Below are 18,506 nucleotides of genomic sequence, written 5' to 3'. Positions count from 1 at the left end.
TGTAGATTTTTCAAATAAAAAGTCAGTTGTGTTTATCTCACAACTTACCTCTTGGGTAGGGGGCAGGGATTTGCTGTGGGATGGTGATGGTGGTGGAGGTAAAGACAAGAAAGAAGGAAAAGGCCCTTGGAAACTCCAGACTCCAGGACAGGACAGGGAGGGAAGTGGCTGCGCAGCACTGCGTCCCCGCCCCAAGCCCCGCGCGCCTGGCAATCGCGTGCCCATCGCCGGAGCGCGGCGTCCCCGTGCAGTCCTGGCAACCTGTCACTGAGGAGGACGTGACTCGGAGCTGCCTCCGCTTTCTCCAAGCCATATTCCTTTAAGATGATGTAATAGTCATTTCCCTGGATGGTTTCTTGCCTGCACTGCTGAAACAACAGCATCCGAACTGCACTGGGAACTGTGGAACCACCCAGCTCCGCCACCAGAGAAGCCGGAGCCCCGGGCCCCCCGCCGGCATCTCTGCGCTGCGTTGGCCTCTGGCTCCCACCGGCTCCCACCTGGCTGGGAACATGGGAGTCCGTTTGCCCTTGCCGGCAGGTGGGGTGGCTACCTGGGACCCTAGCAGGGCACATCTCTCCATCTTTCTGCTTCTGGGCTTTCTGAAAAGCTTCTAAGTCCTGGTACCTCTTGCAACTCTCTTCTAAGGATCCTTTCCAAAGATTTCTTTTTCCATTTTTTTTTCCCTTGGGGAAGCTTTGGTTGAATATTTTCTCTGCTTTACTTCTTCAACCCAACCTCCTCTTATCACGGTTTAACTTTTTTTGTGACTTGTTTTAACTTAAGATACGGAATGAATACATATGTACCTACATACATACATAAATACAAATAGGCATTTATATAAATACATATATATAATAGTTATTTTCCAAGAGCACACCTCTCTGGCACTTTTCATTGATACCTCGGTCGTTTACCTGTTTGGGATTTGACAAGATCCAGACTCAGTTTGGCTGTGGATTTTGATTGCTTTACAAATGGTTATTGTTTTTTTTTTTTTTTTTTTTTTCACAAGAACTGGGTCTCCAGCACTCACTAAGGTAAGCTCTAAGACTTATTGCTTTTCTTGTCCAGCTGAAAAAAAAAATTCCCATTTAGAAGTTGAAAATTGCATGTTTCTTTTATGTAGACTTACAAGTAAATTGTTTTTCATACTATTTGCTGGAGACAGAGGTTTATAGATAAACATGTAGACACAAAATAGCATGAGAGAAGCTATGATTTAATTGAAGAATGGCTGAGATCAGTAGTTCCAGAGCTGCTTATGTAAAATAATCTCTCTCTCCCTCCCTCTGTTTTTCCCTCCCTCCCTCTCTCTCTCTCCAGAGGACTCTTTTTCTGACTCATTCCGGGTTTGAGGAAATAATTTTTTCTCTTTTCCTTCAGACGGACATCTGAGTAACTGGGGAATTGGCCTGCCTTGCCTGTGAGCTTGATGGAAGATTGGATATAGACGAGTTGATTATATTCTGTGAAGTAGCAGCTCACTACCATCCACCATCCAGGGTTTAAACTACTTTTTCAGCATCACTTCACCTGTGGACTCTTATACAGTTTGCTTTCTTGGGGGAAAAATACTGGGATAAGAGGAAGTCATTTTTTAATAAGTTAGCATCCTTTTCCCTTTCTTACAAGTTGATCGAAAGGATAAGGCTGTGACTCCATTGGATTGCACCTTTAAATCAAAATAGCAGCAGCAGAAGAAAGGGACAATGGCTCTGAGTGGAAACTGTAGTCGTTATTATCCTCGAGAACAAGGGTCCGCAGTTCCCAACTCCTTCCCTGAGGTGGTAGAGCTGAATGTCGGGGGTCAAGTTTATTTTACTCGCCATTCCACATTGATAAGCATCCCTCATTCCCTCCTGTGGAAAATGTTTTCCCCAAAGAGAGACACGGCTAATGATCTAGCCAAGGACTCCAAGGGAAGGTTTTTCATTGACAGAGATGGATTCTTGTTCCGTTATATTCTGGACTATCTCAGGGACAGGCAGGTGGTCCTGCCTGATCACTTTCCAGAAAAAGGAAGACTGAAAAGGGAAGCTGAATACTTCCAGCTCCCAGACTTGGTCAAACTCCTGACCCCCGATGAAATCAAGCAAAGCCCAGATGAATTCTGCCACAGTGACTTTGAAGATGCCTCCCAAGGAAGCGACACAAGAATCTGCCCCCCTTCCTCCCTGCTCCCCGCCGACCGCAAGTGGGGTTTCATTACTGTGGGTTACAGAGGATCCTGCACCTTGGGCAGAGAGGGACAGGCAGATGCCAAGTTTCGGAGAGTTCCCCGGATTTTGGTTTGTGGAAGGATTTCCTTGGCAAAAGAAGTCTTTGGAGAAACTTTGAATGAAAGCAGAGACCCTGATCGAGCCCCAGAAAGATACACCTCCAGATTTTATCTCAAATTCAAGCACCTGGAAAGGGCTTTTGATATGTTGTCAGAGTGTGGATTCCACATGGTGGCCTGTAACTCATCGGTGACAGCATCTTTCATCAACCAATATACAGATGACAAGATCTGGTCAAGCTACACTGAATATGTCTTCTACCGTAAGTACAAAGGGTTCTTTTAATTTTTTATGTGTGTCAATTCTCTTCACAAATGTATATGGTCTGTGTGTTCTGTCCATACCCAAGGAACATGGTTTGGAATTCTTGTTAACTCTTGAGTTGTAGTTAGAGGATTAGAGATTATAATTCGGCTCTTATGTCTAACTTGAGGCAACTTTTATCCGATGAGGTCACAGAATATTCAAAGGCCTCCAAAATCATAAAATGCAAATGATGTTGGTTTATGCAATATGTAAAATGGAACAAGCATGTATATCTTTTTGTTTTTGCCAGATATTGAATTGGGAAAATAAAGTTGATTATTACATCTTGGCTGTTTGTCCACAGGAGCTTGGTATACTCAGTGGATGAATTACTGCTGTTTATTCATTTAGCTGGACTTTGAGGTCTATTAAGCTGGTTGCTGAAGACTTGCTTTCATCAGGGGCTTTGAAAACACAAATGGATGTTGCAATGAATAATGTGGTCTTGGCTAGATGGCAGTACAGACTGCTGTAAGGCCCCCTGCTCCCCCCAAGTCTAAATTTTGCTTTTAAGGGTTTTACAAATCTGCTGTTTGATTCTGAAGTCTTTTGTACTGAGACCTGAGTTGCACTGCAGACTTAATTAAGCTGAACTTCATTTAAGATCTATCTAAAAGGAACTAGATCCTTGAGAATTGTCAATCACATGCAAACACCTTCAGACAGCTGAGGTGATAGAATTACTGACATAAAAGGAAGCCAGAGAGGGAGGAAATGAAACAGTGTTACTGAAGATTTTTAAGTAAGGGGTTCTTAGAGGTCAGTTCATTTGCTTAAATGAAGATACCCTGCGGATTCCTCATTTTATGATACTGCATTATTCTAAACTATAAACTATGAGCCATTGATCTCTGAAAGGAAAAGAGTAAATCAGCCTGCACTCTTTGGTACTTGATTTTAACTGCCGATTTTCAACAGGCCCAGGAGTTGGGTGAAGTAAATTCCACAAGAAATATGTTTCCAGTATTAACATTTGATTTCCTCTATTCTTATTCTAAAACAAATCCAGAATTCAGGATTAAAATATCGAAATTTCTTTAAACATAATAGTAGGACTGAATTTCTTGGACTGGTTTTTTTCCTTAGTTATGTTTATTCATTTGGCAATGGTGCTGGGAACCTTGGTGAAGAGGCTAGTGGGAAGCCAAGTCGTTCTCTACTAAGCTATCACACATTTGGTTAAGACACATGTATTGCATAGCCAGAACAACCTGTGGAAAAAAATGAAATCAGTAATCAGTTCGGGAGTATATTGATGTGCAATAACAAACATCATTTGGTTCATTAATCCTATCTGTGGCCTTTATCTACAACCTATATCTTCCTTTATACTAGAGCTTAGTGGACACGTATTGTTTTCTTCCTTTTGGTAAATTTCCCACTAGTGTAGAGATAGGATTCCGGCTTTTTAGCTTTCTACAAAGGAATATGACATTATCTATAATTCTGAAGAAGAAATATCTTCTCCAAACTTTTTGGAGAAGTACGTCTTAGAGATAGTTCCAATGCAGCTTTGTAATGTTTACCATGTTCTCCAATTTTGAATATTTGAAAACATAGCATCGTAAGAAGCTTCAACCAAATAAATGGAAACATACCAGTTATACCCTCCAAAAAGACCACATTGGATTTATAGTCACTTGCTTACATAAATGAGACCCACACACTGAAATTTATTTGTCTACCGGTGGCATTTCTGTGTTCATCAAAGGCTCATCTGTCCAACGCGATTTCCCTTTAGATTGCTCTGGACAGTCTCCATTCTCCTGACTATGTCATTTCTTCTTTCTTTGTTGAATTGCTGAGAGATTGCTGAGAAACAGTTTGTTATCCATCTCTCCATGGGCAGGCTAGCACAAATGCACAGGAACTTCATACCAGCAGCATATATCTTGCAAATGATATACTTCCCCTTTGTACCCAACTTCCAGAGCTAAGTGTTAACTCTTCCTCTGTCTTAGGACCAATAAAACTGACAGCTGGCTTTCTAGGGTGCATAACAGCTTCCGTGCAGCTGCTTAGCCATAATTATTTAATTAGAAGCTGCCAACTGTGCCTATATAAGCATTAATTCATCAAGCTGTTGTGCTCGGGTTAATGGGCTGAAACCATGGGAGATGCTCTAAAGAAGGGAGTTGGCTGCATGCAAAGATGCTTTTCACAAAGGAACTCAACTTCCTCCTGGGCTTAGGGGGAAATATATATACATATATATACACATACACATATATATATATACACATATATATGTGTATGTGTATATATATACACATATATATGTGTATATATATATATGTGTATGTGTATATATATACATACACATATATGTGTGTGTGTATATATATATATATACAAGCTCCTTAGATCTAAGGAATTAACAGCTTAAGCCATCAGTCTTTTTTAATAACACAGGAATAATGCAGAGTCACTTTGCATGGATCAATATCTCAGTAAAAAATAAACAGCAAGAAATTAGTGCATAGCATGATGGTTCATAATCATGGGGAGAGATTTCTTGTTTCCCTGTTTGCCTGTTTTTTCTTCTGAGTCTTCAAAGAAAAATTTGGGAGACCAAAATCTACCTATCAACTATGAATAAGTTAGATTCTTACCTCATTTAAATTTTCATGTGGACCTAGAGTTGATGGTCAATATCAGGTGGTTTTGAGTGTGTGTTTTGTTAGTGTAGAACTATGAACAATGAAAAAGTCAACAAGTGTTTGTATGTGCTTAAGAGGCAGGTAAGAAATGTGTTTGTCTACATTACTCACACACCACAATACAGGAGAAATGCTATGGATTATGATTCACTTATATGCAACTGAAAGAGTTAATATGAGTGATAGAGGAACATAGAAAAGAAACGTCTGCCCTAGGGATTGCCTTACCAAGTATTTTAGACACGTCCTTTGCTTTAATTTAAAACAATAAGAAGGTTTCTTTACTCCTTTCCCACCCAACTGACTGAATAATTACTTTTCAAGTATTATGTGGAAGGTGAGGTCATAAATATCAGAAAATGCCTTCTTGATTCACCTCTAAATAAAATGAGAACTATGTAATCTGGAAAAGACAAGTCCTGATTTTGAACTAGATACTCAATAACAATTCACATCACTTAGGAACCAAATGACAGGTGCATGGAAATAAATGAACCTTTATTTCCAGAGCCTTCTTCTGATGCCTGAGAGAGTGGGAAGATTGTTCTTGGTTGGAGAGAATTATGCACATTTCCATAAGCCTACTCATGAGTGAGTTACTTCAGCCAAATGCCTGAAAGCACTAAGATTTAAAGGCATTTGCCTTTAATAAAACTGTGATAACGTGACCACACATAGGGAGGTTAATTCATAGGACACTTATTCTGAAAACATACACTCTGAATTCTGTGAATTATAGAAACAGACACACTGATTCATCATCTTTTCAACAAATTGCAGCTTGTAAGTGCATTTTAACCTTTCTTTTCTTTACTTATTTTCCTAAAATTTAGAGTTGCTTCCACAGAAGTCTCTAAATAACCTTTTAGATGCAGCATATATCTTCAGGATTATTGATTAAGATAGGCTGTTGGAAAAAAGTAGATCAAGAAATTATCTTCCATTTATAATTCAGCTGTGCGACCTTGTACTGGGGAGAAATATATGCTTTGGCCACTGTGAATAATTTAGCTAAGATTGAATTTAACAAGCTTCAATAAGAGCATGTGCTTTCATAAGAAAACAGGTGGAAATGCATCTACCCTAAAATGATGCTAGATTTTTTTTTCTCCTGGCTACTTGAAAGATACGAGTACAGGCTGAGCATCCCTACTTCAAAAATCCCATGTCCAAAATGATTCAAAATCCAAAACTTCTTGAGCGCCAGCATGATGCCACAAGTGGAAAATTCCACACATATATGCTCAACACAAACTTTGTTTCATGTCCCAAATTATTAAAACTATTGTATATAATTACATTCAGGCTATGTGTATAATATGCATATAAAACATAAATGAATTGCATGTTCAGACTTGAGTCTTAGCCCCAAGATATGTCATTATATATATGCAAATATCATAGAATCTGAAAAAATCCAAAATCTGAAACATGTCTGGTTCAGGCATTTTGAGTAAGGGATACTCAACCTGTAATAATTTCAATTTTTATTATCTATGGAGATATGGTATTGGCACATGCAAAGCGAAACATCAGGGATAGCAGAGTGGCCAAAATCATAAGGTATGTGAGGTTTGGTCCCTACACTACCAACATCTCTCTCTGTGACTTCCTTCTGTTGTCTCACCTTAGCTGTTCCTCTTTCCTTCTGTTTGAGTCACGCCTCCTTTCCAGTTCTTTCTCCCATGCCATAATCAAAACTCGTCAGGAAAATTTCTGCTCTGTTATTATACTTAAAATACTTTCAAGGCATGATGTTACCTTCACCAGGGGTATTTGTACATTAGAGCACTTTTAATAGTTGTGGATCAGGCATCCTTTTACCCTGAAGAAAGTGTTCTTAAGATTTGAAGCTTCTTAATTTCTGATGAAAAACAAACCACAGTTTAAGTATAAGGTTTCATTATGAAGTCAGTTTAGACCCATGCTCAGTCAGATATTGGATAATAAAGGGCAGAAGCAGCAGGCATAATTTTTCTTGTTTCTTTAAGATGCTGTGCGCTGAGAATTGGGCTTAATAGAACAGTGATATAAGCATGTTAGTGAAGTATTTTATTATACTGTTTTCACTTCTATGCCAAGCAAGAGCTGTTACCTGAGCCCAGTCCCTTGTAGGAGAAGATTAAAATAGTCTCTTCCTCGGTCTGTGGCATCAGGGAAAGTATTTGGCAGCAAGAATTGTGTCAATGTATGGGCGAAAAGGGGAGGTCTCTGAAGTTGCCCCCAAGTGTTCTGATACGTTAAAATATATATGATTGGAAAGAGAAGACCAAATGTTTCTAACAGCCTAATGAGGTTGTATCTAATCAAAGAAATTAGAAATGGAAGTAGCTGAGAATGTGCCACAAAGCTCCATCTGGAACACTTCCAAAAACAAAACACGGAAAGGAGCGACTACGCATAGGACGAGTGCCAGTCCCATGCATAGAAAGAAGTCTTCCAGAAATGGATAGATGAATGCTCAGTTTCTGCATCATAACGCACTGTTGCTCTTTTTCTTTTGTCTCTGCGATGGCTTTTCTCAAGTATTGTATTTCTTGGCAAATCAGTTAATTTTTTTTTACAGAAATTTTGAAATGTATCCAAATGTAGAGATAATGGCATAATGAACTTTCATGTAACCATCACCCATCTCTAATAATTACACTTAGCACAGAAAGATCAATCTTATTTCATCCATATTCCTACTTACTTTCCCTTCTGTCAATGCTGGATTATTTTGAAGCAAATCCCAGACATCAATTCATTTCTTTATTCACAAATGCTATGGTATATATTTCTAAAATATAAATTATTTTTAAAAGCAACATAACATCGTTATATGGTATTATACCATATACCATCATAACATACAAAATTAATAATTCTTTAATATTATCAAATAACTAGTAAGTGTTTAAAGTTTCCTGATTTCTTCACAATGTTTTTAAAAGTTGGTTTGAATCAAGATGCAAATGAAATCTGCATATTATATTATACTTGTTTGCTAATTTTCTTTTCTCTCATAATTTAAAAAATATTGCATATAACTTATATGCAACAAAGTGGTAAAATGTCCATCTTACATCTCTTTTAATTCCTCCCTTTCTTTCTCTTGCTCTATTTTGTCTTCTCTCTGTTTCTGTTTTCCCTTCCCTTCCCTTCCCTTCTTTCTCTTTCTTTCTTTCTTTCTTTCTTTCTTTCTTTCTTTCTTTCTTTCTTTCTTTCTTTCTTTCTTTCTCTTTCTTTCTTTCTCTCTCTCTCTTTCCTTCCTTCCTTCCTTCCTTCCTTCCTTCCTTCCTTCCTTCCTTCCTTTCTCTCTTTCTTTTTCTTTCTCTTTTTTACAACTTATTTGTTTCATGAAATCAAGTTGTCACGTTGAATATCTTGCATTCTGGGTTTTGCTCATCCATCTCTGTGATCTCCATGATATTATGAACACACCTTCCCCAATCCTTATGTTTTTGGTAAGCTCGTTAGATCTAGACTCCAGATTTTAGAGGCCTAATCAGATTCACTCAGTATTTCTGACAAGTTTTCACAGGTGAGAGCAAGTCCATTTCACAATTTGTATTGGAGGATTGAAATGCTGTATGTTATGGAGGCGAGGTAAGGGCATGTTTTTATTGTTAGCTTTTACATATTTATCATCTGAATCAATAGCGATTGGGTGTATTCTCTCCATTGCTCAGGTTGATTCTGATGACAAAGCAGGCATTCAAAGAGGTCCCTTATTTTCTCTCCAGTCATTCAAGGTCTAGTATTGCACTTCCATTCTTGTCGTTAGATTAGGCTACCATTCAGGTGCTGCAGTGAGCTTACCAAGATGTGCAGTGGGCCCTGTTGACTATGAGAATCATTTTGGGTAGAAAAGTTTGCCTTCTGGCTATTCTGATTTTACATTTGAGTACCTTTGTATTCTTTCAATTGTGCTGAAACTCCACTGAACTTACCATTTGTGTTTCCCAAGCCTCTTCTCTAAATGGCATTGTTAGTCACTCAGTTGCCCAAGGAGGAATAAAACATAGGCGACATTCCTGATTCATTCTTCTCCCCACTTTCTCCAATCTCCAGCAAGTCCTGTTGGTTCTTCTCCTTCATCTCCCTCAGGTCCATCCTCTTCTTTCCATCTTCGCTGATGGAAAGGCTATGAGCATTCCTTTATTGCTTTTCTATACTATTGCAAATGAACTTCAGTTGTTCTCACCCTCCCGCATCCAGTATTTTCCCCTTTGGATTTATCCTCCTTGCTGCAAATATGATGAGATTTCTAAGGAGTGAATGACCATGTCACTCCTTTGCTTAAAGTTGATAATTGTCTTACAACTGCTCTTGTATTCAAATACAAACTCTTTAACATGAACCACATCCTTTTGTGAAATCACTTCTGCCTCTACTGTTGCCATTCTGCCCTCTTTGCATTCATAACCTTAGCCATAACAGATCTTTTTTAGTTCTTGGATACTGTTGTATACTTGCACGTTCATTTTTTGTGCGTGATGTTCCTTCTGCCTGGAACTCTGCCTCCATCTGCTTTGATTAGCTAGATGTTCGATTTCTGAATCCAGAAGTTACTTCTTTTGGGAAGCCTTTCCTAGTCCACTATACCTGGATTAGGTATCCCTTATCTTTGCCTCTTAAGATCCTATTTTTCTATATCACAGCACATATAATAATGTATTCTACTTGTTTATTTACCTGTCTTTCCAACTGTAAGCTTTGTGAAGACAGAAACTGTATCTGTCTTCTTCATTATTATATCTGATTCAGTGCCTGTAACAAATGTAGGTATAGTACTTTATAAATATTTCTTTAGAATGCATTTTTAAAAGTTCCTACCGCAATATTCTGTTTTGGTCATAGATGCTACTGTCTTGAATATACTATTGTATTATCTCTTAATAGAAGAATTGGAGGGCAGTGATGGTGTGTTTGGTGCTTTAAATAATAATAATAATGTTATTTTCTAACTTTCACTGAGTGCTAAGCATTTTACATACTAGTTGGAATTCTCACTGAAAGGTGCTCTACTCTTAGCATCTGCACAAAGATTCTAGCTCTAGGGAACTGAGAAAAACACTTACCAGCAGCAAAGTCTCCTGTGGTCTCCTTTTAGTTGGTTCATCCAAGCAGGAGTAAATTGAAGCTGGATGTGACCAGAGTTTAAGGAGCAACCCAGGAGGGACCCAGGATTCAGAAAAGTGCTGCAAAATTGATAAATATCCCCAATAGATAAAGAGCTCTACTAGAAGGCAAACTGTACTGTGAGACCGACAGGGTTGGTTTCTTAATTTTCTTGCTGCCAAAGTATTCCATTTCCTCTTCTCTTCCCATAAATGTTAATTATCATTTCTTAATGCCGGAGGCAGCAGCATAACATAGTGGTTAAGAGCCTGGATTTTGGTGCCCAAGCAGCTTGAGGTTGAATCTCAGCTTTGCTACCACCAGATACATGATCATTAGCAAATTGCTTCCATGCCTCAGTTTCCTGAACTGTAAAATGGGAAGGATAACAATAGTACTTGCCACATAGAGTTGTTATGATAATTAAATGGGTTGATATATAGAAAGTGCTTAAAACAGTGCCAGACACCCAGTCAGTGCAATAGAAGCCTTAATAAATATGAGGACCTTTGGGAATACTGGCATGGATGAGACATAAATGCTTCCTTTAAATAACATATACGATTCTTTCTAATAGTCCTTTTGAAAACTTTGCCCAGTTTATTGATGTTAAAACAGGTTAAAACAAACAAAAAATATACAGAAGTCACTTTATAAGAAGAAGTTTTAGCTATTTGTTATAACTGAATCTGAGGTAAACCCCTTAAAAGGCTTTGAATTCTAGTAACTCTTTGCTTCATTCTGGCTATTGCACAATGGAAGTGATTAATAGATGGTCTCCTCCCCCTGTCCTTCACCTTGATTTCAACCTGTGGCTTTTCGGAACCTAGAGTAATATATGAGGGAATTAAAAATTAAGAATACAACTTAAATTATATATCTAATCACTGCAGAATTAGAATAACTTTTTGTGAATATCAGCCTAGAGAGTATTCCCTTTCATGGTGACAGAAAATGGTTATTGAGTATGCCACTGACAGTAGGATCATTGAAATTGCTACAGAAATGAAAACAAGACATTTTGCTTCACACCGTGAGTAGCTGTGTTATGTGGTATTCAAAGGAAATAAGATTGCTAATGGGATGGGAGTCTGTTACTGTGTGACCCATTCAAAAACTGCCCCATGTGAAGAAATTCATACTTCTCTCCTTTTATTCATCAGTTCCATTCCAGAGAAGAAAGTTATAATAATTTCCTCAGTCAAATTTACAGCAACTTTTTATTCTGAGTAAATCTGATATAATCTGATTAGGAGTTAGTTGTATTGATGAAAATAGAAAGCAACTCATTGAACATAATTTGGTGGCAAAGTTAAGAGACTGTCAGCCTGGTGCGGTGGCTCATGTCTGTAATCCCAGCACTTTGGGGGACTGAGGTGGGTGGATCACCTGAGGTCAGGAGTTTGAGACCAGCCTGGCCAATATAGGGAAATTCCATCTCTACTAAAATTACAAAAATTAGCCGGGTGTGGTGATAGGCGCCTGTAGTCCCAGTTACTCGGGAGGCTGAGGCAGGAGAATTGCTTGAACCTGGGAGGTGGAGGTTGCAGTGAGCCGTCATCACGCCACTGCACCCCAGCCTAGGCCACAGAGTGAGACTCTGTCTAAGAAAAAAAAAAAAAAAAGAAAGAGAGAGAGAGAGACTCTCAGGCTGTTTGGCTGTTTTAGACAACATTGTGGACTGTGGACTGTCCAGGTCAACAATGAGAAAATAGAGAAAAGGACAGCTAAGCTCTGGTAGTGGTAACTTCTTTGTAAAGGGGACTCTGGAGCAGCACAGAAATTCTAGTAATTAGGCTAAAGGAAATTAGGCATATGGATATTAAAGTGTGGCAGAGGCATGGAATTAAAACCAAGGGAATTCTCTTGACTTGGAGAAGAGTTTCAGAGTTCTGAAAATACCCCAAACAGAGAATGAGCTGGATCACGTTGAAAAGCACAGCAAGTACTGGTCAGGCATCACTGCTAATTTTCTTACGGCTTAAGCACTCATTTACATCAGTTAAAGACATTTTCCTATGGGCATATGCCTGCCAAATTACACTGTAATTAAAATGGAAGATAGAATCCAGTTTTTACTAATTTTCTTTCTAGTCAACTAGGTGAGATTTTTTTTTCCTTAAACAGAGGGATATCTGTGTGGAGTTGTTCAATTTTGTCAAGCTGCAACAAAATAAAATTTATTAATTCTTATTTGCCCAATAAAAGTATATCTTAGAAAATGGGCAGTTTCACTTGGCTTTTCTGAATAGATGTTCCTCTGGGACAGAGAGGTAATAACTGATAATATAATGTGTGATATTTTCAACAATTCTAGGTCAACTTTGGATGCTCAAATATATAAAATATTTATTTGGAAATATGTTATTGCTTCACACTTATTGAGGACTTGTCTTATATGAAGTACTTTTCTGTAGGCCTGTTCAGTTAAAATGGGTAGAAAATGTCATATCTGTATGCAAAGAATCAGCATTCTGATTCACCAGCTCTTCATGTTAATGATTTTCTAGTACTTCTCCACAATCTGCCAGGGAAGTGATTAACAATCTGCATATACTTCATTGATTGGAAACTGCAGGCACTTCAAACCTTCCTTCATCTGCACCCTTACACACAGACCAAAAAAAAAAAAAAGTAATGAAGTGTAATTTTGTTTTCTTACACACCTTGACATCCTTTCGACAGAATGACCTTCTTTAATAGGCAGATTTAGGTCTAGCCTCAGTTACTTGCTGAGAGTTCTGTTTACTACGTTCTGGGCACATGAGTAAATAACAGGCACCGTGACCTTGTTGTGCCCTTTGCTCTTGTGCGTGTTAGGTTCCTCAACATCATCCACCACATGCAGTGGTGGGCTTTTATATGTCTTCTAGAAATACCTATTGAACACCTAAAGTGTGCCCACGATTGCACAAACCTCCAATAATTCACCTGTGAACAGAAGCGTATGGTCATTGTTGTCATGAAGCATATGGCGTAGAAAGAGATTAGAATAGTAAATGGGAAATTTCAATCTAGTGTGATGAGGAAGTGTAAACTGATATGAAGATAGTGAGATAGCTCCTAGTCTGTACTTGGGGTATCAGGTAATTAAAACTGGTTTAATATTAATACTTAGAGAGGGAAAAATACTTAAATCTTTTCTGCATTTTTTGACTTTCAGACACTAGCTGCTGGATGGAGTAATAAAAGTTATATCCTAGAAGGCTTAGGAAAACTTTAAGATTATTAACAATCCTTTTATTTCTGATTTAATTAGATTTTTTCCAATGTTAGCTGTGCAAATGATATTATTAATAGTTATGCCAAGAACCAATATCGTATTTTTTTAACTCTTCAGGTTTCTCTTCCATTCAAACCTTTGTCTTTTAAAAGTGCTTATGCTAAATCAGAGTCCAAATGATAACCAAGATAACCAGTAATTGATTTTAAGAGTACTTTATATTTGTAGTCTCCTTTTATAATGATTGTCAAAATGGTATATACCATTATTATTATTTTAACTTTAACTAAACATTACTGATTTACCTTGCTAATCTCATGCACAAATCATTTGCAGCAACTACTACAGTGCTGAACACTCAGGAGGTGCTCAATAAAAGTTTGTGGAATGTATGGATAAATTAATAATACCACATTTTAAAGCAAGGACACGTGAAGTGTAAAATAAATGAGATTTGCCCTCATTTTACTTGCTACTCACTTTTAATCATGAATATACCCCATGAGTGACAGTAAAATATGGTTGAATACCCTAACAGCATCAAACCCATCTGGATAAAAGCCTTAGTTCGGTTACTTCCTATCAGGGCATACTTGGGCAAGTGTCTTTTCTTCCTAACACATCAGATCACCTCCCTCCACATAAAAGGGGGATGAGGAAGCTTCTCTCATGGCAGCGTTGTGAGAACTAAGCCAAGGTCATGCCATCTTGTTAGCTTTGTTCTCATCAGTAGCCAGGCATTTTATCTCCCAGCTCTTTTATTTCTTTTTTTATTTTTCAAGATGGAGTCTGGCTCTGTTGCCCAGGCTAGAGTACAGTGGCATGACCTTGGCTCATAGCAACCTCCGTTTCCTGGGTTCAAGTGATTCTTCTGCCTCAGCCTCCCGTGTAGCTGGGATTACAGGCCCCCGCCACCGCGTCTGGCTAATTTTTCTATTTTTAGTAGAGACAGGGTTTTGCCATGTTGGCCAGGCTGGTCTCAAACTCCTGACCTCAGGTGATCTGCCCGCCTCAGCCTCCCAAAGTGCTAGGATGACAGGCATGAGCCACTGTGCTGGGCTTTTTTTTTTTTTTTTTTTGAGACGGAGTCTCGCTCTGTCTCCCAGGCTGGCGTGATCTCGGCACACTGCAACCTCCGCCTCTCCGGATCAAGTGATTCTTCTGCCTCAGCCTCCTGAGTAGCTGGGACTCCAGGCATCCAACACCACACCTGGCTAATTTTGTATTTTTAGTAGAGATGGGGTTTCACCATGTTGGTCAGGCTGGTCTTGAACTCCTGACCTCAGATGATCCACCCGCCTCGGCCTCAAAAAGTGTTGGGATTACAGGTGTGAAACATTGTGCCTGGCCTCTCCCAGCTCTTTTAATTCATCTTACAAATGTTTGGACCCAGCAGGAGAAACTGAGAGCAGATGGACCTGTTAGAGTGATGCTGCCTGCTGCCGAAACAGAAGTGCTGCAGCTACCCACTGGTCTAACTCTGCACTGTTACTACACATACTTCGTGGCCCTGGAGACAGAAAAAACATATCACAACTCACATTCCTTTAGTTCCTCTGGTCTGCTCACCTGTTCTGCCCCTTCTTTAGGCACTCATCCATTACACTGCCCTTTTGATGGTTCTTACAACAGGCCATCCTCTTTCCCACCTCAAGGGATTTGTCTTACCTCTCCCCTAAACACTCATCCTTCCACTTCTCATTTTTCTGAGACCTACTCATTCTTCAGGGTCAGGCTTCAATGGGTTTTTCTTGAAAAGGCCTTCTGCTGTCGTCCCAGCTGAAGTAGACAGTCTTTTCCTAGTGATGTCTATTCAGTATCTTGTTTGTTTCCATCCTTTTACTGTTCATTATTTGCTTGATTTACTTGTTTATTCTCCCTCTATATATAAACTGTAAGCTTCCTGGTGGCAGGAGCTATATTTGTCCTACTCTTTTGTATCCTCAGCACCTAGTATAGTGCCTTATACATAGTAGGGACACAATAAGTTATTTTTCTCTATTCTCCCCACCTCATGATGATAAATTATAATAATAGAATTTCCTCTCATCATGAAGGCAGCAGGTTATATGTATATTTATGTATGTGTGTGTGTTTATACATACACACTTACTATATACATGTATGTAAGTGTATATAATAGCTGACTTGTTATAGAAATGAATGAAAGGGCTGGGCGCAGTGGCTCACGCCTGTAATCCTAGCACTTTGGGAGGCCGAGGCGGGTGGATCACGAGGTCAGGAGATCGAGACCATCCTGGCTAACACGGTGAAACCCCGTCTCTACTAAAAATATAAAAAATCAACTGTGCGTGGTGGCGGGCGCCTGTAGTCCCAGCTACTTGGGAGGCTGAGGCAGGAGAATGGCATGAACCCGGGAGATGGAGGTTGCAGTGAGCCGAGATCGTGCCACTGCACTCCAGCCTGGGCGACAGAGCGAGACTCCGTCTCAAAAAAAAAAAAAGAAGAAGAAATGAGGGAAAGATAAAAAAGAAATGGGCAACTTGAACCTTGAGAGAGAGGATAAGAGATGTGGACAGGAGTGGGGAAAGTCACTTTGCTAATTCAGGTGCCTTAGGTACCTCCGTTGTATGACAGGAACGGTTGATCTATGTAACTGCATTGTAAGACACTGAGTAGCAAATAATACCACATATGTAAAGTGACCATGTTGCTTATTAGATGTCTGCTATTAAGGGAGATTTTATGTTAGCTTGAGTGAACATCTAGAGAATGTCTTAGGATGCGTAATGAAGAAGAGAGACATTAAATCTGCTTTATTATTATTATTATTATACTTTTAAGTTCTGGGATACATGTACAGGACATGCAGTTTGTTACATAGGTATACATGTGCCATGGTGGTTTGCTGCACCCATCATCCCGTCACCTACATTAGGTATTTCTCCTAATGTTATGACTCCCCTTACCCCCCACCCCTGACAGGCCCCAGTGTGTGATGATCCTTTCTCTGTGTCCACGTGTTCTCATTGTTCAACTCCCACTTATGAGTGAGAAGATGCAGTGTTTGGTTTTCTGTTCTTGTGTTAGTTTGCTGAGAATGATGGTTTCCAGCTTCATCCACGTCCCTGCAAAGGACATGAACTCATCCCTGTTTATGGCTGCATAGTATTCCATGGTGTATATGTGCCACATTTCTTTATCCAGTCTATTATTGATGGGCATTTGGGTTGGTTCAAAGTCTTTGCTATTGTGAACGGTACTGTAATAAACATACGTGTGCATGTGTCTTTAGAGTAGGATGATTTATAATCCTTTGGGTATATACCCAGTAATGGGATTGCTGCATCAAATGGTATTTCCGGTTCTTGATCCTTGAGGAATCACCACACTGTCTTCCACAATGGTTGAACTAATCTACACTCCCATCAACAGTGTAAAAGTGTTCCTATTTCTCCACATCCTCCCCAGCACCTGTTGTTTCCTGACTTTTTAATGATTGCCATTCTAACTGACATGAGATAGTATCTCATTGTGGTTTTGATTTGCATTTCTCTAATGACCAGTGATTATGAGCTTTTTTTCATATGTTCGTTGACCACATAAATATGTCTTCTTTTGAGAAGTGTCTGTTCATAACCTTTGCCCGCTTTTTGATGGGGTTGTTTGTTTTTTTCTTGTGAATTTTTTTAAGTTCTTTGTACATTCTGGGTATTAGCCTTTTGTTGATGGATAGATTGCAAAAATGTTCTCCCATTCTGTAGGCTGCCAGTTCTAACTGCTTTTTTTAGAGAGTTGCAAAAGCATTTATGTATCAATGGTCAAAATAAAAAATAAGTATTTTAATGGGCAAATACATTTCTATTATTTAAATTATTATAAGATTATCGATTAAAGAAAAAGTAATAATGTGGTGTGGGATATTAAACATTAAAATAAGATGCATAACAACTATAATCCAAGGGCCTGGAGGGGAAAAATGAGGATATGCCATTGTAAGATTCTTATGTGCACAAAGTGGCATAATATCACTTAGAAGTAGACAGACACTTCTCAAAAGAAGACATTTATGCCACCAACAGACACATGAAAAAATGCTCATCATCACTGGCCATCAGAGAAATGCAAATCAAAACCACAATGAGACACCATCTCACACCAGTTAGAATGGTGATCATTAAAAAGTCAGGAAACAACAGGTGCCGGAGAGGATGTGGAGAAATAGGAACACTTTCACACTGTTGGTGGGACTGTAAACTAGTTTAAACATTGTGGAAGACAGTGTGGCAATTCCTCAAGGATCCAGAATTAGAAATATCATTTGACCCAGCCATCCCATTACTGGGTATATACCCAAAGGATTATAAATCATACTGCTATAAAGACACATGCACATGTATGTTTATTGCGGCACTATTCACAATAGCAAAGACTTGGAACCAACCCAAATGTCCAACAATGATAGACTGGATTAAGAAAATGTGGCACATATACATCATGGAATACTATGCAGCCATAAAAAAGGATGAGTTCATGTCCTTTATAGGGACATGGATGAAGCTGGAAACCATCATCCTCAGCAAACTGTCGCAAGGACAAAAAAACCAACACCGCATGTTCTCACTCACATGTGGGAATTGAACAATGAGAACACTTGGACACAGGAAGGGGAACGTCACACACTGGGGCTTGTTGTGGGGTGGGGGGAGTGGGGAGGGATAGCATTAGGAGATATACCTAATGTAAATGATGAGTTAATGGGTGCAGCACACCAACATGGCACATGTATACATATGTAACAAACCTGCACATTGTGCACATGTACCTAGAACTTAAAGTATAATAAAATATATATATGTATAAAAAAAGTAGTAGTAGAAAGTTAAAAATGTATACTATAAATTCTAAAAAAATCATTAAAGTAACAAAACACAGATATGTAGCTAATAAGCTAGTAAAGAAATAAAG

General features: G+C 38.9%; 1 protein-coding gene across 3 annotated transcripts in view; it reads left to right on the top strand.

Moving 5' to 3' along the window:
- Positions 1 to 18,506, top strand: part of KCTD16 (potassium channel tetramerization domain containing 16) — a 314,348-nt gene that overhangs the window by 34,099 nt on the left and 261,743 nt on the right. Inside the window, exons 1-2 of one of the 3 annotated variants that reach the window (XM_030827111.1) lie at positions 270 to 1,043; positions 1,390 to 2,547. In XM_030827111.1, the coding sequence (XP_030682971.1) occupies positions 1,716 to 2,547 (832 nt within the window). In that variant the 5' untranslated portion in view covers positions 270 to 1,043; positions 1,390 to 1,715. Of the gene's footprint in view, positions 1 to 269; positions 1,044 to 1,329; positions 2,548 to 18,506 lie in introns of those variants that run through there. The other 2 variants (XM_030827108.1, XM_003266570.2) reach the window with 2 other exon arrangements.

The sequence above is a fragment of the Nomascus leucogenys genome, chromosome 2, assembly GCF_006542625.1.
Source record: "Nomascus leucogenys isolate Asia chromosome 2, Asia_NLE_v1, whole genome shotgun sequence".
NCBI lineage: Eukaryota > Metazoa > Chordata > Mammalia > Primates > Hylobatidae > Nomascus > Nomascus leucogenys.
This window is presented reverse-complemented; position numbering and strand designations above follow the sequence as displayed.